At 31.1% G+C, this 23,445-nt stretch overlaps 1 protein-coding gene across 2 annotated transcripts in view; it reads left to right on the top strand.

Annotated features, from left to right (window-relative positions):
* The window catches only part of LOC140434772 (PDF receptor-like), a 1,054,707-nt gene that overhangs the window by 727,293 nt on the left and 303,969 nt on the right, over positions 1-23,445 (top strand). For both annotated transcript variants that reach the window (XM_072523274.1, XM_072523273.1), the window contains exon 4: positions 19,359-19,463. In XM_072523274.1, coding sequence (XP_072379375.1) covers positions 19,359-19,463 — 105 coding nt within the window. The remainder of the gene's footprint in view (positions 1-19,358; positions 19,464-23,445) is intronic.

The raw sequence follows: 23,445 nt of genomic DNA, 5'->3' as shown, positions 1-23,445 counted from the left end.
CAGAAAAATGGCAGCAGCCTAATAAAATCGTTTTAAATTCTAAATTTTCGGTTAAATATTGTCCTGTTAATGCGATGTAACTCAGTTACTCCATATGTCCAAAGGTCAGGAGTAATACAGATATTTTCTACTTCTTTAACAACTTGTGATCTAATAATTTGCTTAGTTTTGGTATAACATTCCTGAAGTAATAAGCCTGACGTAATGAACAAGTTTTTCTTGTTGGTGGTTTATATCCAGGAATCCACCCTGCAAACTTTTTAAAAGCTCGTTCTTCAACTATGGAAAACGGATGAAACGAGTCTTTGCCTAGGTTTATTAAATCCATATCTATTTGTTTCTTTTGTTCTAAACTAATATTTTTATTAATGGAAGTATCCATCACCTTTTGACGCTTGGGTCGCGGTGGCAGTATGTCAGTACTTGTAGTAGAAGTAGTCGAAACGGACAGAAATGCGCCAGGAGAAGTTTCAATCATTGCAATATTTAGAAAATGGACCATAAAAGCTGCATCTTCTACAAATGCGCATTTTTTGAAAATAAGATATTATTCTTATACTAGGTCAATAATTTTGACTAAGAAAAATAATTCATAATTAAATATTTACAATAAATAAATCATTTGACGAACTATCAATAAAGATTTTAAATCGAAAATGCAGATCAATCGTAAATCGAAACTCATTCATTAATCAGAATACGTAGTTATAAAAAACAAAAGAAAGAGTTAAGAAGCTTATAGTATTTATAGCTTATAGCCTTAAGTATTTTATACTTCTATAAAAACGGGGAAAGAACATTGTACTACTGAAAATCAACCAGTACAAGAAAAAGAAACTGATAAAGATGACTTAAGTCCATGGTGTATTTTTGATGAATTTATTAGACATGACTCATCTAAACATACACCTGTATCTAGAGATATAAAAGAAGTCGACATGTATTTGTCTGATGATATTACCCACAAAAAATTTCGAACGGTGATTGGAAATGTCCATCACAGTGGTGGAAAAACCATCGCCATGTATATCCTAACTTAACCACTATATTTATAAAATATTGTAGTATTGTAACAAAATCTGTTCATTGTGAACACATGTTCAAAATCTGGTTTAATTTTAAACAAAAGAAGAAACAACAAGAAAAGTGGAAAAACGTATGTTTTTAAATGTCAATTTAAACGATTCGCGACTTAATAATGTGTCATGTAAATGAAAGTACTATTTGTATTGTTTAAATTATTTTTTAAGTTATAATAAATATATCCTTCATTAGTTTCTTTCAATATAATAGCCAATATGTTTTTTGTGTACTAGTTTATTTGAAGCTACTGATAAACAATCAACTAGTTACAGTTTACGAAAAACGGTTTCGATAAAAATGTCAACGACCCACCTCTAGTTCGGAACTAACCAAAACTAATCGGAACTAATCGTCTTACTACTGGGCAATGGGCAGCAATAAGAAATGTGGAGGGGAGACCAAGTGGAAATATGATTGTTATCTTTGTCTGTTCGCTGAAAATATGATTTTATATCTACGTTAGATATCTTGTTAAATTTTACCATACCGACCATAAAGTGTTACCTACACTGTATTTACAGCAATAAAAGTAACTAATATTTGTTTATCTTAGACTGATTAACAGCATTTCTTTAAAACACACTTTTTCGCAAATTTTTATCTTTCTTTTGGACGAGAGGTCTGACTTTTTCAACCAGTTCGAAACCCAGTTCGTTTGACATAATTTTAACTTTACTGGATGTCCCTGGAGTTCTTCAATAGCAACAAATGTTTTATTTTTTTGGTTTCTTGCAATAAAAGGATGCATCATCCATTATTTCCTGTTCTTAAACTTTTTCCAATTTTTCCTCTTTCGTAAATACAAGCACATAGCAATCATATCATTGTCTTCACTTAATGATATTGTTTACTAAACTGAATGTACAATGTAGTACATTCTAGTACGTTATAAGTTAAAAGTAATGTTTTTACTTTTAATATTAGTTATGTTAAAGTAAAAATACCTAAGACAGTAAAGTAGCAGATTAGGTTAAATTTAAAATTCTGGTTAGTCGTAGGAATAGATCCATTATTAATTTAATAAAAAATAAAATATAAAAACATAAAATATTAATAATCCTTAGGAATTGAATCTTTTAGTAAAATATATTCTTTTAATTTGTTTTACATTTAATGTCTATATTTTGTTATTTAGTTTTCATGCAGTTTTTAATTTAAACCTTCTTTAAAACTGATCGAGAGTAGTGAATAGCAGTGGCGCACCGAGGGGGAGGGGGTTTGGGGGTTAAACCCGCCCCAGGGCCCTATTCCGACACTGTTACTTACACATTTTAAGGACTCAAAATGGAGGTAACATCATAAAAAAATTTGGGTGACCAACCAAAACCCCCCCCCCCCACCAAAGGCAAATAAATTCTAGGTGCGCTACTGGTGAATGGATGGAAAATTTGATTTAAAAATATCCATTGCAATATTACAGATGAACCCTTGATACAATGCGACCAATTTTTTACTAATTTTTTGTCTTAATTAATTTCATGATTCGTTTATCGTTCATTTAACTTAATATTCATGTGGTTTTGATATAATATATCGATTAAACTACGTTCTTTTTCGGTATAAATAAGGTCATATTATAAAGCTTTCAATATAAGGAAAGCTAATTTTTAAACTTTAAATACTCAGTTGTCTTTTACACATTAATTAAGTTCAAGCTGAGAGCATTTTCCATGTAACGTATAGTAGCAGCTTTATTTTACATGACAAAATATTCTAGAGTGTTTACATTGTCAACTTCAGTAAATTGAAATATACTCCAAAGCGAATTGATTCATTAATTAATTTATCATTTTGGCAAAATATTATCTAGAATTTTAGTTATAAAAAACATTTTTCGCAGTTATTGATACAGTTTCTGTGCTTTTTGGGGATCACGCCGATGATGCACGATATTATAGAGAGCTATCTAATGCTGAACGGAGTTGTGTGTTTGTTCCATTTCATACTGTCTTATCCTTGGTCATAAAATTATTCGTTTTTGAAGTATCAGAAGCACTAGAGATAATAAAAAAAATTATGATAAAAATATTTGCAGTTATCCAGTTGTCGATTATCATTTTTATTATTAACTCAATTTATAATTACAAACTAATAATGCTTATTTAAAAAAAAACACTGAAAAGTACCAATTTAATCTTATACCTGGATATATATTATAGCTAACAATCTATTTATACCTCGAGAATTTTCGAAGGTTTAAAAATTACTTTTTATTATAATTGTCCTGTACTATATACTTAAATTTTGTTCCACTGAACATTTCCCTCTGCAATTTCCATTACGTAAATTTTCCCCAAAGAAAAGGGTTAATGGATTATTACTATCCATCAGAAAATTGCATTTATATTGAATCAAAGGTAAAGGAAGTACTTTATTAATTATTTTCTGTTTAGGAAACATTTGTATAAATATTAAAATACTCTGTTATTAAATTTTATTGGATTTTTAACCAAAGAAGCCAAATAAATTATAAATGTACAATGTTACAAATAAAATAAATCGTTTTATAACTTATCTGAGGAAATGGTGACATCGTGCTAAAGCTATTTAATTATGTCATTTAACGTTTTAAGTCCTTGCGAGCGAATGAAAATTTTCCAAACGAAAAATACATGGCACATGTCCATATTTAAATTAAATTAGAATCGTCGTTCTTTCTCATGGTCGCCGTCTTACTGAACATGGTGTTTTAATGGAATATTTAGACGGAGTTGTTCGTGATGGTACAAATACCAACATCTGGATGGAAAGGTGGTACTATTAGAGAACTTGAGGTGCATCTTACTTGACTACTGCAGTGAACTATCTGTTTGCTTCTTTTCAATGAGTTACCATCTATTTGTTCATTTAGATGGGACAAAAGCCAGCACAAAATCCTTTATTGGACAGATTGGCCAGAGACAAAGTGACTGTAAAAAGCTTAGAATGATTAGGTTTCAAAAAATTGATTGTGAAATATCAGTAGTGGACATATCAACCTTGAACAAGGACCAAAAATATCTCTTTGATATATGTTAAGCAGTTAAAATCGGCATTGTTCCAAATGATTTATTAAATTATAATATCGGGCCGATTTTACATGCTAGATGGCTCACCTGTGCAAATAAAATTCTCAGATTTTATGTGAGCACGGAAACCTTTTTGGATGCTTCATTAATTTAATTTTTTCAAGTACGATGTAATTTATTTAGACCAAACCACTGTTTGGTTTAGAGGTTATTTTGCCAGTACTACAAAGTTCACTGAAGATGACCAAAAACTTTTTGAACTTAATCCTTCTGGATATTTTAAATTTAATTTTAACTTATATCAATTACAACAGACGTGTTTTACTTCGAGTTTTTAACTATATTGTGTATAGTTAACTCCTGGGAATTATCCCTTTTTAAATTTATTTTAAACTTTTACTTGCCTGTCTAGTTTGAAGTTATTGTAACAATTCGATATATGTCTAAGGAGCTTAAGAAAGTGGTGTTTCCTGTTATTGAAGATAATGCGTACTTTTCTCATCATAAGAAAATACTAAGAGTGATGATATTTGACAAAAAAATAAATAATAGAGCTAAGAAGAGTATTAACAGTCAGGAAGACTAAAGCCAAGGTCAAAAGTATAAGAAAGTTAATGATTTCCATTCTAAATTATGAAGCACAGAACTACACTGAAATAATAGACGGGAATATTGTAAAACTATCTTCTATACCACTTTTTGGAAGAGTTTTAGATAAAGAAACAAGTTTCTGCATTACACAGGAGACATGTCAAAATGAAATGTTCAAAATTATCCCTGCCACACGCAAGCTGTCAACCGGTGCGTAAGATTGGTCACAGAAGCATCTTTTAATATATGCAAGCCCCAAGCAAGAGATGGATTCATCAAGTTGGCGTTTAAAAATTGAACACAAACAGATGAAAAAGAAACGTACATATGTTATTAATGTAAAAAAACACACACTCATTGGTTGGTTGGAGGGAGGGTGTGGGTGGTGCTCGAATTGCAGCCACCTCCTCGTGGTGAGTTCTTGGTTATTTAAATATTGTCATACAATATCTAAATAAGCAAAGAGGTGCACAATGTAACTGACTATATAATATATATTGGACAAAAAAATGAGGTACCTAGGTAAATGTATTTTAATTTATCAAGATCGCCAAAAATTTTAAATTTTTATAGATTTTGATAAACCTTTGGAGATCGGAATATATTCGTTAAATGCATTAAACTATTTTTTTATTAATATTCAACCACAAAAACTGTAAATAAATTTTACTTTAGCGATAAATAAAACATACGTGGAGGATAAATATTTTTCTTTTTTGAAAATGACGTTAATTTTATTTTTATAATATTTAGGCCTTTTGTGAGATTTAAGATAAAGTCCAATTTAAATAACGCTTTTTTTATTTTTCTTGTAATTACCAATCGCAACTTTTCCGTACTATAGCGGAAAACAGAATTATCAACTAGAATTTTTTTTCACCTCCCTATTTTATACTCTTGTCGCTAAAAATGGTTCAATGAAAGGACAGTATTACGTCAAGTTCTTGCTACGTCCCTGATCGAACGTGGTATGCGGCTATTCGATCCACAGTTGTCTGACGCCACTGTGAAACTTTCATGGAGTTTCAGTACGACTGAGCCTACTATATATAAAGATAAATTAGATTGTGGAAGGCAGTCGAAAGTATAAATTTGGATGGTAAAGTCCAGATTAAGAATTTTCAATAATGGCAATTCCATTCACAATTGATCAGCCAAAATGGTAAAAAAAATATCCATTATAACATTAGACCTCGATTCTCCAGACAATGCAACCAATTCTTTAATTAGTTTTTGTCTTAATTAATTTCACGGTTCGTTTTATTTTTTTCAATATGCAGTTACCCAACAAGAATATAGAAATTTTACAAATCACAAAAATTTTTATCTGGTTTTGATGTTATTCATCGTTTTGGATATAAATAAAGTTATATTATAAAGCTTTTGATGTAAAGAAAGCTATTCTGTTAACGTTAAATACTCAGTTATCCTTTATAAACTACATAAATTCAAACCGAGAGCATTTTACATGTAACTTATCTTTCATAAAAACACTGTCTCGAATAATGGCATTATCAACTTGAATAAATCGTTAGGCAAATAAATGTTAAATGTGTTGTATTTGTGTTAAAAGACTTAAATTAAAATAAATATTACAATAAGGTATGTAAGATATCTCTGACCTACGGTATAATTATTATTTGCACTCATTTTTCTGTGAAATATTTACATATTTTATTGAAACAAACCGGTTATTCTTTTTATATATTATTTACCTATTGAAAATAAACGAACGTTCAGTAACAACTTTTATTCTAAATAATAATTTATAATAATCTACAAGCCCTTGGGAAATTTTTAATGGAACCTTTGACCCAGCATGAATCACATATAAAACAATACTACAGTATGTAATAACAACTTCAGAAATTATTGTGTCAATTTTTATGCCAAGTGTGTAAGTTTGGTTTGACATTTTTATACGGCATGTACGACTTATGTAGGTAAGTAATACAAAAATAATGATCGGCGACCTAATGCCTTACAAAAATATTTTTGCAAGTAACAGGGAAAATTTTTTATTGTCGGAAAACTTTTTCTCCATTTTCGGTAATTTGACACAGTACAATATTCATACAAAAAGTTTCGAAGTGATGTATAGATTAATATTTTGTACATTTTGACTGGGACAGGGGTGAGAAATCTAAGGCAACTCTTAATTTAAACCCCTAGAAAAAAAAAATTTATAAACAGCAGAGATGAAAATACTGACTATGGGACAGAGCTAGAAGTATAGATATACGACGTAGATGCAAGGTAGTGAACATCAAGAACTGGGTAAAAAATAAAAGAGTAGAATGGAACGATCATTTAAGCCAAATGACAACAAATAGGGTAGTAAAGACGGCAAAAGACGGTACCCCAATAGGAACATAATCAGTAGGAAGACCACGAAACCGATGAATCGACAACCTAATGAAGGCACATTGAAACACAGACAAAGTCATGTCTACATAAAAAGAAGAAGTAAAAGTAGAAGCCACCATAGTATAAATCCAAAATAAGATTATTTGAAAACAGATGTGTCAGTGGTCTGAACAAAACAACTTATCTGAAATATGCCTTATTTTTAACAGTTCAAGATACGTGAGTTAAGGCTACTTTTATATCAATTATCCTCTTTTGTTGTGAAGTTACGACGTTGATTCGTTTCAAATTTTATTATGTCCAAGTCATGTTTCACAACAAACTGTAGTGTTTTAATAAGTTAATCTTCGGCAGATCGGCTTGATATAATATCTGCATCAGTTTTCGATACACCTTTCAATCCACAGAACCCTGATTGAAGCAAACTGTACCTCTGAGATTTTAAAAAAATACCCTTTCAAGACGTTTAATACGCGTAATACGAGGCGTAATACGCCTTAAAATAACCAGCCCTAAATACCTTATAGGAGACCTTGTCGAGACTAAGATTTGTGCGTTCTCCACAATCTTTTGATTTTTCAAAAACTAGTCTTTTGTCTTAATCATAAGATCACAATTTTTTTCCTAGACGGGTCCTGATAATTGCTTCATTAGTCTCTTTGGAGAAAGTGGCTACTGTTTGTATAAACCACGTTTAAGTCTGCCCCATCTACAGGACTTCCATAGCACTCACTACCTAATCAGTTCAATTTTTGTAAAGTGGTAATCATAATTTACTCCTGCAGGGTCCCTCCGCTAAACGATGTGGTATGGAATAGTAGAAGTCAGTTCTGTCTTCCAATAAAAGCATTATTCACTGCTTGTTTTATTTTTTTGATGATTAGGTCTGCATAAGCCTAATCTAAATAAGTATCAGGAACGGGACATCACCATCCTGAATACTTTTGTGACAAAGTTATAAAACCTAGTCTGCTCGTTAGAGTTTTTTGGGTTCTAGCGAATCTTTGTTAGGGATGGCGGTACTGGTATACTTTAGAAGTTTTTTTACCATCGGCTTTTGCCGGTATCTCCCTATTGGTTTTATGTAGATTTACTGTAGCCCATGTTCAAGTAGCACCTATACCTCCCCCTTTATCTTTTTTTGTTAAGCAGTAGGGAGGTGTTTTTTAATATCTAGCATAGTCTCGTTGCGATATGTATGGTTTAACTAAAAAATTACAACTATTGATTATGACTTCTTTTGGTAGAGAAGATCCGATAAATGTTATACATTCAAATTATCTATATACTGGTTTACTTTTATTTGTCCTTGTAAGTTAATTTAAGTGTTGGCTTTTAAAATGTCGCTACTTAAAATGTTTTTAGCAAAAAAAGCAATATTTAGACGACTTTTTTTATTTTATTCCAAACAATAGATTTACTCTTAGAAATGCTGCATTTGAAAGTATTTTGATGTAGATAGTGGCCAACTCTATTCGGGTATAATTTACCAACATTTTTATCAGTAAATTGTGAACAATAAATGGATCGGTATCGCTTTTATCATATTGTTTTTCTTAGAACCATAAATATTATTTTTATTATAATCATCTTTAACTGGAACAGACTTACCAGAAATATCCATAATTGTTCCATCAGGGATTATTATTCTTCTTTCTAACAGACATATTACAAAATATAATACATATTATTGTCACCAAAACACAGTTATAAAATAGGTATATTCTGTCTCAAAGCTTAGACGAAACTCAGATGTAAAATTTTACCTCATAACGTATTGTATATTTATACAAGTTCGAAATTTATATTGTTATTTTGTGTGTTACAGAAATTCTTATTACTAATATTTCTAAGCTATTTCATGGTCTTCAATTTAAAAATATTCGGGTACACGTCATAAATTTAAACAAAAATTAGGAATTAAATAATGGAACGTACTAAGAAGTTTACAGTAACTTCATTATTTCTCGTTTAGGAAAATGCATCAGTTTGCTGGACGTCTTTATATAAAAAATTAAATATAGTATAAATAATAACATACTTGAGAGCTTTATGTATAATGATAATGTTTAATGAGGAATTTAATATTGAGATTCAAAGTTCAGTACAACAAAGAGGCATTTATACTTCCCTTAATTAATTTTCCTGCTGCGGTTGGTTATTTATTTAAAGTTAATATATGTTTTAAACACTTTTATCAAAAAATTAAATACTTCAGTTTTTTCTTGTATATTTATTTAGTTTCATTTATAGCATTTAATTAAAATTTTATCATATAGCCTTGGCATAAAGCTTTACTGATGTGCCCAGTAAGTTTTAATAAAAACATTTATAGGTATGGGTATCTTCTTCTTATGGTGCTCTATCCAATTAGTGGATGTTGGCGACAATTCTGGCATACTCAGTTTTGTGTGGCCCTAAAGAGTGCATGAGCATCGAGGTTTGTCCAATCCCTTATGTTTTTAAGCCATGAGTATGCCGAACTCTATAGCTTTTTCTTTTATTTGTTTTATTATGACTGCATCTGTTATAGACCGCTCTTCTGTAAAACCTCGTTGTTATTTAGCATTAGTGATTTGCATTTCCAATTTGTCCTTAAGAAGTCGTGAATAGTTTCACCGTTGTATTTAAGAGGGTTATTCCTCTGTAGTTTTGTAGGTAAGTTTTTTGTCTTTTTTATGGGGATTGTGATGCTCTTATGCCATTCCTCTGGTGTTTCTGTGTCCTTTAAGATTTTGTTAAATAGTTGTGACAGTTAACTTGCAAGTTAAGGGCCTCCATATTTCAAAAGTTTATTAGGTATACCATCTGTTCTAAACAAAAGCATAAACAGAAAATGCGGCATCAGCCACTTAAGTGAGACTTACTCACATTTACTGTTTTTAGATAAAGAGTTGAATAAAAAAAAATAACATCGAAATCATGTAGATTCTAATATAGAAATCTAAAGTTGGTTTTTTATTTTTTTTTTTTATATAGAAATTCATCTGATTAACAATCAAGGTAGAGTTCAGCTAAAAATTAATACAAAACAAACTGTCACATCGTCATTGTCAACTTTAACTTGTTGTATCATGAAACACATGTCATATCTTAATGCCGCCAATTCAATGCACCGTCAATTTTTCTTTTATCGAAAAAACTTTCTGGTAAAAAAAATTTTACATTGTATTTAGCAATGAAGCTTTCAGAGTGTCTAATATAATAATATAAAGTTTTTTAAAGTATCCTGTGATAATGTTATTGTCATTCATTCCTTAAATTAATGTTTGTTTTATAAAAATAAAATAGTAACTTCACTTTACATGGTGATATGTTTGTTTTTTTTTCGATGATTTTTTTATATACCATTTTAATACAATGTCCGCAATCTCACATTTGTAAGTTAAATCTTTGCTTATATATAAGGTAACTTATCATAAACTTTTAAGGTATCACTGATGATTGTATTAAGGAGAAAGCTTTTAGTAAAAGATAAGGGTAGATAATAATCTTGATGTTTAGTTATATTGTTATATCGAGACTTGTAAACAAAAAAAAATGAATTATTTATGAAATTGGAAATACCAAATGTTATAAGGTCACGACGACAGCGAGTTTATTTACTGATAAAGTATAAAATATGATTGGTTAGATTTTAATGTGTGAAGTGTATGATGCTGAAATCTGATTTGTATCTTCGGAAGGTAGTTGGAAACAACACCAAGCCGATTTTGCGATGACGGAGGAAATGTTACTGTGTTCTAAAGTTCTGAAGAAGCTGGTTGTTTTGTTCATCCATAGCCTGCACTAAAACTGAGAAGAGCTGATTGTAAATAAAAATTGTGTATAGTGTTTGGTGTGTCTGTAGAACAAGCCAAACGAGTAGTAGCAGTTAAAAGCAGAATTTACATCCTGTAGTAAGGAAAACAGGTGTAGCATATATGTAATGCTAATCGGTGCAGTGAAAATCCTTTCGATTAGTAAGAAAGTGAGTTCTTGTGCGATATGCATTTTAAAAAAAAAGTTTAAATCTTTGTATGTAGGTATATTTAAAAAGCCCTTAGAAGGGTTACATCAAAAAAAACACAAACGTTTTCGGAATAATATTTCCATCATTTGGTTAGAAGCAGGTTAACATGCCCGAGCCACCAAAATATTAGGGTAAAACCCTTTAAAAAAATTAAAGTTACCAAAAAATGTACATGTTGTTGTTAGAAATAAATGATGTTTAATATTTTATTAGATTTAATTTCAGGCAACATATAACCATGCCTCACGTGAGTACCATCGTCTGGAGGGTAGACCTGTTCAAACGGACTTCAGCTGGTAACTCAAGCTGTTGCTGGTTTCACGAATAGCTCTGAAATATTAATAGTAAAAACCGATAATTAACAAGTTAAAATTATTACTAAAGTGATTATAGTGACTGTTTAAGTGCAGGAAATCATAGATGAGTAAAGAAAACTTTGATTTTGTTTGATTGCATGATAATAAACTGAATAATATTGTCCTAAGTAACCTAAAAATTTGGTTTCTGGTTGCTCGTCAACTTTTATTAAATAAAACAGATCCGTACTCAGCCGAAGTGATGAAACCAAAAAACCGAAAACGACCAAAATGAATAGTAATAACGGCAATGTTATTACTGAAACTGAGAACTCATCAAACACTAAAAAATACTCCACAGCATTGATTCACTCATCAATAACTCTTTTTAGCAAAGAACAGGCAATTATCGTTTCTGCAATAGAGGTCGTCCAATTACAAGATTATTTATTAGAACTCGGACTACTTGTAGATCCAAAAAACATAATTTTTTCATCCATAATTTTAAACAACCGTGTTTGTGTAAACTTACCAAGTAAATCAACTGTAGACAAATTTTTACAAGAACATAATTCTATTAAAATTAATAACACAGTAATACCAGTAAGAAAGCTAGTTACGCCATCACAAAGACTTCTATCCAACGTAAGTCTCACAATTCCACATAATTTATTGGAAACCGAGTTAAAAACTATTGGATTACAGCTAATGTCACCCTTTACATTTTTACGAATTGGAGCAACCGATCCAGCGTATAGTCACATACTTAGTTTTCGAAGCCAGGTGTACATATCTCATTCAGAAGATAGTTTCCAAACTCCCGATACATTAGAAATTAATCATGATGACTTAAAATATCGCATATTTCTTACAACAGATACATTATGCTATAAGTGCAAGCAACCAGAACATTTCGCATCTCAATGTGCCGGCCTCCAACTCCAAGCTTAAACTTATTCATATACTAGATCACAAAAAGTTACTCTCTAAACCATTACCCAGACAGCAATAATTTAAGTAAGTCTATATCAAATACTACTAACCCGAAACTGATATGTGAACTTCTTCTTCTTAGAGTGCCATATCCCTACGGAACGTCGGCGACTACCATCTTATACCACTTATAATATTTTTATACTGATCTCGGTCTTGCGCTACGTGTAGCAATTGGTCCGCTGTCAAACCTGTCCACTGCCGCAAATTCCTCAACCAAGAGAGTTTCTTCCGTCCTATCCATTTCTTTTCTTCGATTTTACCGTTGATAATTAGCCGAAGGAACTCATATCTTGGTCCTCTGATTATATGTCCAAGATATTCTAGTTTACGCCTCTTAATAATATTTAATAGAGTTCGTTGATATCCCATTCTTCGAAGAACTTCTTCGTTTTTGGTTCTGCTGGTCCATGGAATTTTTAGTATCCTTCGATATAACCACATCTCAAACGCCTCGATTTTATTCATGATATCGGCGTTTAAAGTCCAAGTTTCACATCCATACAAAAGTACAGACCACACGTAACATCTTGTAAACTTTTCACGGATTTTCAAATTTAATGAGTTATTGGATAATAGAGGCTTGAATTTTTGAAATGAGTTTCTTGCCTGTTCAATTCTACATCGAATTTCGAAGGATGGATCTAGATTTTGGGTAATCCAACATCCACGGTATTTGAATCTCTGAACTCTCTGCAGCGGTTGTTGGTTTAATGTCAGTTGGGTTGCGCCGATATCCACTTTACTGGTCACCATGTATTTAGTTTTATCAATATTTATCGACAGTCCCCAATTTGTGCATTCCATGTCAACTCTATTGATTAGCTCCTGCAGATCGTCGATGTTTTCAGTTATCAATTTTCAATTATTTTTCCTCCTATGATAATTCCTTTTTGATCTTTTAAAGGTTCTCTAAATAGATTCTCAGAATACACGTTAAAGAGGGTGGGAGATAGTATACAGCCTTGTCTTACGCCTCGTTCAATACTCATTGGCTTTGATTCTCTATTGTTTGTATTAATAATGGCTGTTTGGTTCCAGTAAAGTTTGGTAATAAGTTTGATGTCTTTCTCATCTAGTTGGATGCTCTGCAAGGCGGTAATTAGTCTGGTATGCTGAACGCGATCAAATGCCTTTTTAAAATCAATAAAGCACATATATACGGGTTTTCTTACCTCCCAACATCGTTGAAGGAGTGTTTGCATAGAAAATAGTGCTTCTCTAGTTCCAAGGCATCTCCGGAACCCGAACTGCTCTTGACTAATTATTTCTTCGCACTTGTTGTTAATTCGATTTAGAAGAATTTGCAACAGTATTTTAACGGCATGGCTCATTAAACTAATGAGTCTATAGTCGCTACATTTCTTAACGTTTGGTTTCTTAGGTAGAGGAATAAAGATCGATTTTAACCAGTCCGATGGAATTTCACTGGTATCATATATTTGATTGAACAGTACAGTGAGTTCTTTTATATTGTCATTTGAGAGTAATTTTAATTCGCTGTATATTTGATCTGGTCCACTGGCTTTGTTGTTTTTGGCTTGGTGTATGGCTTTTTCCACTTCACCTTTTAAGATTGATGGTCCTGTATTTGCACTTAAGTTAGGTAGTGATCCTCGATCATCCTTAAATGATGCTTTAATGTAGTTTTCCCATTTCTCCATTACTTCGTCTTCTAGGGATAGTGTTGTTAATTCGATTTAGAAGAATTTGCAACAGTATTTTAACGGCATGGCTCATTAAACTAATGAGTCTACAGTCGCTACATTTCTTAACGTTTGGTTTCTTAGGTAGAGGAATAAAGATCGATTTTAACCAGTCCGATGGAATTTCACTGGTATCATATATTTGATTGAAAAGTACAGTGAGTTCTTTTACATTGTCATTTGAGAGTAATTTTAGCCATTCGCTGTATATTTGATCTGGTCCACTGGCTTTGTTGTTTTTGGCTTGGTGTATGGCTTTTTCCACTTCACCTTTTAAGATTGATGGTCCTGTATTTTCACTTAAGTTAGGTAGTGATTATCGATCATCCTTAAATAATGCTTTAATGTAGTTTTCCCATTCCTCCATTACTTCGTCTTCTAGGGATAGTGCATGACCTTCATTATTCGTTAATGTTATGGGTGTATTTCTTTTGTGTACTGTAACTTCTTTTATTTTCTTATGTGTGTTAAATTCGTCATGTTTTCGTTGCAATTCTTCTAGTTCCTCACATTTTGCTTGCATCCATAACTCTTCGGCTTCCCTGATTTTTCTTCAAATCGGATTATGCTTTCGTTTATACTCTGAGTTATTTCTATTTTTAAGCTGTCTTCTTTCGTCCATCATTTTCGATTATTTCATCTGTCATCCATGCTTGCTTTTTATAATGGGTGACAGTTCCACTTTGCGTTGCTGTATCGATGTTACCATCCTTTATGTTATCCCATCTTTCTTCGACTGTTGGTACATGGTATACTTGTGTGATATTGTCTCGAATTTTTTCGTTCATTGTCTGTTCAAAGTGATGTTTAAATTCTTCTTCTTTTAGTTTTTGTCTATCGTATTTCTTTGTAATGGAAGGCTTTTTGATTGTCTTTAATTTTAGGTTGATTCTAGATGCCAGTAAATTGTGATCGGTGGCTGCGTCGGCACTTGGATATGTCTTAGTACATTTACATGAGTTTCGAAATCTATTGTTAATCATGATATAATCTATTTGGTTACGCATTACACTACCATGGCCATCTCTCGGTAATATCCATGTATAGAGACATCTTTTTGGTTGTTTATAACATGTGTTGGTGACAACAAAGTTTTTAAAACAATGAGCCCAATTTCGACATACCTGCATCTTTTAAAGTTCAAACAACTTCGATAACTAAACCTATGACTTCCAAATGAAATTTATCTGAAATTGCAACATCTACCCCAAAAGAAACACCAGATATTACTAATTCCTCAGAACCAAAATTTTACTTTCCAACAGCTGTTCCAAAAATTCCAAAGAAAAAGTTAAAGTCGAAAGATAAACCCTCATTCGAATTTCGAGAATTACCCCAAAAGATAACCAATTTGATTAACAATCACAATCCTAAGTTCTCACTCAATAGTCAACAATTCACTGATCTGTTAGAGAACACTCACGGTAGTAGTGACGCATTAAGCATTGCTAAAGACCATACCCTACATATTCCATCTCTTATAGAAATGATAAATGAAATACATACCCAGGCTGAAGATCGAAATATGAAAATTAAATGTACTAGACTAAGTAAAAAATTAACTAAACAACTGCTCGAACATGTTGGTTCATCTGACTTAGACAGCGATATATCTCAAAACTAATTATTTAAATAAAAATATAATTCATGTATAATAATATTTTACAGTGCAACTTAAACAGTTTTCACACCCGCCTACCCTTATTTCAGGTACTTATTAGGAAATATTCACCTGATGTTATATGTCTTCAAGAAACTAATTTTAAAGGCAACAATGCGTATAACTTGAAGTCATATAATGTTTACTATCAAAATAGACAGACAAATCATGCTAGTGGCGGTGTTCCGATATATGCTCAAACCGATTTACAAGTAAACATAATCACAATTAATACAAACTTAGAAGCAATAGCAGTAACAGTAACAATAGGTACTAATCAAAAAATGAACATATATAACGTTTATATTCCCCCGAGCCAAAATGAAGGAAATGAACTTTCCGACTTAATTATGCAAATTGCATCACCAAAATTAATTCTTGCGGATTTGAGCAGCCATAATTTTCTACAGGGTTCGGAAAAAACAACTAAAAATGGAAAATTATTAGCAAACGTAATCAATAGCCTGAATTTAAAAATAATGAACGAGGGAGCTAAAACTCGTTTCGACGCAGCTACTGGAAATTTTTCAGCCATTGACTTGTGTATTTCTGATCCATCGACGTTACTAAATCACACATGGCAAACCGTAGAGGATTTATAGGGAAGTGATCAATGTCCAATAATAGTAACAAAAATTTCCAACCCACAACAAAAACCAATCCTTTGCAAAAGTGGAAAATTAAGCAAGCCAACTGGAACATTTTTAAAACTAAAATTACGAAGAAATATCGAATATCCTTATATTTAAAGAAGACATAAACTTAACTTTAAAATTGTTTAATAACTTAATCACTGAAGCCGCCACAATTGCAATGGGAAGAACAAAGTATATAACCAAAAACAAAGTTGTTCCCTGGTGGAATGAAGAGTGTAAATTGGCAATAACAATAAAAAAAAGCTTTAAATACTTTCAAAAGACATAACACCAATGAGAACTTGATAGAGCTAAAGAAAAGAGTCCATATGCAAAATTAATTACTAGCAGATTTAAAAAAGAGTCTTGGAAAAAATACGTTCAAAGTATTAACAGGAATACAAACATGTCATTAGCATGGAAAAAAGTTTCGTAGCTAGCGTATTTCCAATAGAAATTATAGCCAATACCGATGATATAAATACTCCAATTAATACAACAAAACTATTAGAAACAATCCAAATGTTTAAAGACACATCACTAGGTCCAGATGTCATACCCGAAATATTCTTAAAACAGTTACCTAACGAAGCTTTAGACTTTCTATTGAATATTTTTAATACAATCTGGTATAAACAAAAATTTCCAGACTTATGGAAACAAGATGTTGTCATTAGTATACTTAAACCTAACAAACAGGCTACAGCAGCAGAATCATATAGGAAAATATCACTTACATATTCTACGTGCAAACTGCTAGAGAAAATAATAAATAATAGACTTATGTGGCATTTGGAACATCACAATTTACTTATACCAAAACAAGCTGGATTTCGTCCTTTGAGATCTATTATAGACAATTTTTTACATTTAGAAAGTCAAATTAATGAAGCCTTCTGTAACAAACAGAAATATATAGCTGTTTACTTTGATATCCACAAAGCATGTGACAGCATGAATTGCATTTAATAGCAATGAATAATGTTAAAAAAAATCTCAAGAGACCTGCACAGGATAGATTATATGCTGGTGATATGATAATGTTTATCAAAGGAAAAAATATTACCTTGATGGTCAGACTTTTACAAGAAGAACTAAATAAAATCAAAAGTTGGTCTAATATGAGTGGAATCTATTTTTCAGCTGATAAGACACAATATATTATTTTTTTCAAAAAGCCTATCACACTAATATACCTGCCTTACAATTCGGCACAAAGTTTTTGAAACGAAGTACAGAGATAAAATATTTAGGCATAACATTCGACGAAACTTTAAGTTGGAAACTACATATTATAAAATTGGCGATATCATATCAAAATGGTATAAATCTTTTTAACTGTTTAGCTAACAAGCACTGGGGTGCTGACGGAGATACATTATTACTTTGTATAGAAGCTTAATCCGATCAAAATTGGATTACGGATGCACTTTATATTCGTCAGCGTCGAAGTCAAATTTAAAAATTTTAGACATTATACACAATAATGCATTACGCATAATCTCTGGAGCTTATAGAACAACTCCTGTTGCAAACCTCGAGTGGGAACTTGGTGAGCCATCATTACATAAACGACGGAAATTACATAGTCTATTTTACGCTTCAAAACAATCATCACTATAACCTGACAAGCCTTTTCTTACTCAGTTATCGTTATCAAATATCAATATAAGAACACATTTGCCATTTCAATTAAGGATCAAAAATATTTGTAACTCTATTAAAATTTGTAACTTTCCCTCAATAATACCTGGTTAATACCTTTGCCTACTATAAATTTAGAACTATCATCATATTATAAATCTGAAACTGATCCACAAACATTTTAAGCAATTTTAATAGAATACTTTATGAATGTTTGCAATATACAGAGCTCTAAATCACATACAAACAGTCAAACTATATTAATTCCTTATTATTACTGACTCAATCAATTCCCTCCATATACTGTCAAAAATGTACGCTTCAAACCGATTGCTAAATTAATTAAAAACAAGATGGAGCAGGAGCAGCTGGAAAACAAAACATTAGTCTTCGTGTGCGTACCATCACATATAGGCATTAAAGGAAACGGACTAGCTGATAAAAATGCTCGAGAAATAGCAAATTCCCAAAATATTAGAACGATAATAAAACCAATAACAGAAGATCTCAATTCGTACTTTAAACAAAAACTGATATGTAGTTGGACAAAATGTTGTGAAGAAAAATCCTCAAAGTTAAAAGAAATTAAACCAAACTTTGGACGATGGGGTAACACTGTCCCTAGCCGTTTCCTTCAGGTTGTATTAACCAGATTCCGATTAGGGAACATCTATCTTCGTGTCTAACGATTTATTTTCTATACAATATATCCTAACTACCAATTTAGAGGCCATAGCAATAACTGTCTGGTGTCCCGACCAAATAACCATATGCAGTACATATATTTCACCTAATTACAACTTAATAGAAACCGAGTTTTTTTTTCTTGAAAGACATTCAGTTGTTCAACAGAATATGATCCCTTGTTTTCCATGTACTTTACCTTTAACTTATAACTTAGTGATAAAACTGTTGTATTATTTATTCATAGGTTCTAAGCTTATACATTAACTGTAGCCATTAGCAACATGTGCTTTTTGTAATTATTGTACACAATATTGTTTGTGTCAATGGTCTTTGCAGCCGAGACACATTAATTTAAATAAAAAAAAGTTAATATAATATTGTATTCATATTGGAATAAACGATAATATTGATTATAATACAAATTATATTTTAGAATTGTTTTGTACAAAAACAAACGTAGAATCTAATTTCCATTACAATCAGTTGTGGTCTCATATCAATACAATATTTTACTTAAATATGCCGCAAGAGAACAGTTTCAGAACATCGTTATTACTCATATAATAATATGGTTTTACAGGAAATTTGATAACTTGATATTGATTTTTTTTTTGTTATAAACTTAATGTATATTTTAAATAAATTTTTGTTAATACTTGTAGTTATATTGTTACAGGTTGGTGTCCTCGATCCTGTGATATCTATTTATGTTGGCCGCCGACGCCGCCTGGAAAGAACGCAACTCAAAAGTGCCCTTCCAAGGAAGGATTATTAAAAAATGGTAAGTCTATCTTTACTTGGTTTTCATAAACTTTCACATAGTCAATTCTTTACCTATCACTTCGTTTTTAATATCCTTAGTGCTTTAATCATATATATATATATATATATATATATATATATATATATATATATATATATATATATATATATATATATAGTTCATTTGGAAGAAGAGGGTTACATCTCAAAATGTTAAAGTTTTTTTTATTGCATCAATAGCTTCCAAATAATGTCTTCTGCTATAGAAAAAATGGTTACATGTGTAAGTACGCTAGTTTACGAGAGATGGCAGATGCAACTATTTGTCGTTCCCCGAATTTAACGAGTTGATTATGAAAAATACAGTTATAGTTCAGTATGTACTTGACCTTTTTTTAATAAACGTTATTCGTTTTACAGAATACAAGTTATATCTTTAAATATAATTGACAAAAGATAAGCTAATATAATTAAAAGGGTGATATTTGTGTTTGGACCCATTTTTCTCAAAGGTAATATTATTTTTATACATTTATTTTTGGTATATAGAGTTATAAGTAAAGATATACCCATTTTTCTTAAAAGTATAAAGATAAAAGTGTAAAGATAAAAGTATAAACTAAAAATAGTATGTTCTGATAGAAAGTTACTTTCTTAGTTGTAACTTTCTTTTAGATAGTATATCATAAAATAGAAGCAATGTAGTGTACGTAAAAAGTAGTTTTGTGAAATGTAACCTTATTGTTTAAAGATATTTTGTTATATTTAAATTATCTTTTTTTTGCATTGGGTAAATTATTATAACTTTATCGTAGTATATTTATATATATATATATATATATATATATATACAATAACTATATTGTATATAGTAGTATTATTTTAGGATTAATTTAATTAGACAATAATCCTTAATAACAGCCGTACGAATCGTATTTTTGCAAGTCTTGAAAATGATAAAGATAGTCAAGGCAATTATACTCAAGATAATTCGGACAATTCTTTTAAAGATGCACAAAACATAATGTATGAAAAATGTAATACAGTAAATACTATAGAAAGGACACCAATAACAAAGTGGGTGATGGAACATTTTGTCAAGGACAATTTAGACAATTCTCCTGTTGTTATTTAGATCGAAAAAATACAGATTTTTTGTATCAAAAATATTATTTTAGACTTTATTAATAATACAGACCCATCTGAAAAAATATTCAGCAGCCCTATTATGATAAATGATGACACATGTTTCAATGGAAATAATAATTTTTTGGGTAAGATAAAATACAAAGATACACTGCTTTAAAGTTACTAAAAATGTGAATATTATTATAAGTGGTATTACTCTTATTTTTAGAAACTCAATTACCTAAAAAAGCTATGGATAAATGTACTTCATCTTCAAGCAGTGACTCATCTTCAATCAGTACCTCATCATCAAGAAGTAAGTCATCATCTAGCAGTAAGTCATCGTCTAGCAGTACCACAACTTCGGATACAGACAACAGTTCACAACATTCTAAAACCAATCCTTATGGATCAGATGACAGCATGCAGATCCTCTTTTTAATGCACCTGCCATTAAAAGGCAAGTTAAATTAACAACAGGTAATGCAATTAAAAAAAGAAAAGTTAAACATCCTTCAAACAATGGAAAGGTGGGTAGGAAGAAGCTTTGGCAGCCTACAACGTAGCAACAGGTAGACTTAAAGAGATTGCGAAATGGCGGAGAAGCCTATTTACCTACCAGAATTGTTAAAAATGCAAATGGCACAAAAACCAAATCCAAAATATTACAGCCAGCTAAAACCCTTTTACCACCCTGCGGAAATAAATGCAAGTTAAAGTGTTCCGAAAAATTAGACGAAGCACAGAGAAACAAAATATTTAAAACATACTGCTCACCACTATTTTGCCCATAAAACCAATAACTCATACATTTTTTGTCTCCGGACATGGACAGAGTGAAGGGGATAGTGTCCACGCTATGATGGAAAAACAGATAAAAAAATATAAAAAATCAAGTCCAATATACGTACCTAACCAATATGAGTGCATTAGCTAAAAAAACTGGAAGTCCACAAATAAAGTACATGAAATGGGTTTTAATGACGTGTTTTATCTTAAGCTTTGTGTGCAGACTTACACCTTACTATTACTAAAAATTTTAAAATATCTGATGTGAGGATCTTGATGTTAGATAGCAACAATCCTACTATTCTTTATTATAAATCATCTTTTAATCAAGCAGAATGTGATCAAGTGGGAATTGTGCGTTCTAGGCGTGAAATTAACATCAATAATATTGCTTTAAAGAAAGCTTTTACAAAAGAAGTGGGAATTACTGAAGCTAAGAAAAATGGACTGTTGTCTTTAGTAGAAAAAAAGCGATGTGTTCCTGAATACTATTTTAGTTTTTATAAAAATTTGTAAAAAAAAACAATCGTTATTATTGTTGCTTTATGTTTCATATTGTGTTGTGTAATGGATACGAACTAGTTACGTAGTTTTTTTATATTTTATTAATCAGTTTTATTAAATAATGTTGATTTAATGGCATTTTTAATAATACTTTACCAACACAATTTCTAAAATGTAACTTTATGAGAAAAATCAATTTCTTCAAAAGATAATATTTTATTATTCAAGAGGGTTATATCTAAGTTTTTTCTAAACCTGATATCTTAAAAAAACAAAAATTTGTCAGAGCGACTAAAAGATCAGAAATCTATCATACTCAATCATTAAATCCTACAATGTCAATAACCACCAACATATATATGTCGGCAAAGAGAAGTACAGGGCGTGTATTTCAATTTTGTTTTACATGATAAACTATTTCAAGTTTTTCCAATAAGCCGTACTTAGTTATATCTATTAAAATATTTATTTATTATATGGTATTCAAACGAATTAAAATGAAAATTAAGGTAAAAAAGATGTAAGAAATGTGAATGTTATAGCATGAATTTACTTTTCGTTAGGGATTTTTAGGGTTTTTTTTTTTAGAAAAACTTAGGGTTTTTGTTACAAGAAATTTATAAACATGGATAAATATGTTTATTTCTTTATTGAAGGTTAAAACTCAACTCTCTAAAAAACTAACTAATAAATACTGCATTTAGTTTATCTAAGTTTAAAAAACACATTAGACCACTTGACATCTGCTGATGGACATGGCTAGTTCATCTCACATACCCCCATAAGCGTCACCATAGGGATTATGATTCCTTACCGTCATAAGAGTTCGGTGCCAGAGGGGCATCGAACTCTAATGGAATCCTTCCTACTTTCTAAAAAGTCATCGAGTTGAGTAACAGCAATAAATTTCGGTAAGTTAGTAGTCCTCATTTTATCTCTTACTTATATATCAACTAAGGTTGTCAACACTCGTTTCTAGTAACACCGTCAGCAAATTTTACAGAAATTTGTTCCGACTGAAACGTTTGACCTTTATTTTCCAAAGGGTTGTATAAAATTGTACCTGCTACAATTTGTTTAGCACCTGTATCGAATCGAATAAACCCTGACCTTCGTGATCTAATATGTTGATGCGCAAACCGGTCTAGGTTGAGGTGAAACAAATTTATATACGGAAGAGAAATCTAAAGAGGATACTTCCCTTTAACTACAAACTGGATAGTTTGCTCTAATAAAACCTGGTTTACCACAACCGTAACAAGTTAAAGGGTTGTTTAAGCTGTGTGGTGGTTTCGAAACAGTAGGATTTTTTCTCCTCAAAACTAGGTTGGTTAAAGACATCATCAGCACTCCGTGCTTCTTTAAGCAAATAATTAAAAGTTGCGACTTATTCTCGAGAAATTTTTTCTCTAATATTTTTGTGCAATAATCCGTACACCATGTCTAATTGAACCGATTCCGTAAGACTACCTGGTTCTAATTGTACAAGTATGGCTCTACATTTACAAGCCAAAACGTCAACTGTTGTTTTCTATCTTTTTCCTTACCAAATAGTTTGCGATAAACACGATATGTCAGTT

This window comes from Diabrotica undecimpunctata, chromosome 2 (assembly GCF_040954645.1).
Source record: "Diabrotica undecimpunctata isolate CICGRU chromosome 2, icDiaUnde3, whole genome shotgun sequence".
Taxonomy (NCBI): domain Eukaryota; kingdom Metazoa; phylum Arthropoda; class Insecta; order Coleoptera; family Chrysomelidae; genus Diabrotica; species Diabrotica undecimpunctata.
This window is presented reverse-complemented; position numbering and strand designations above follow the sequence as displayed.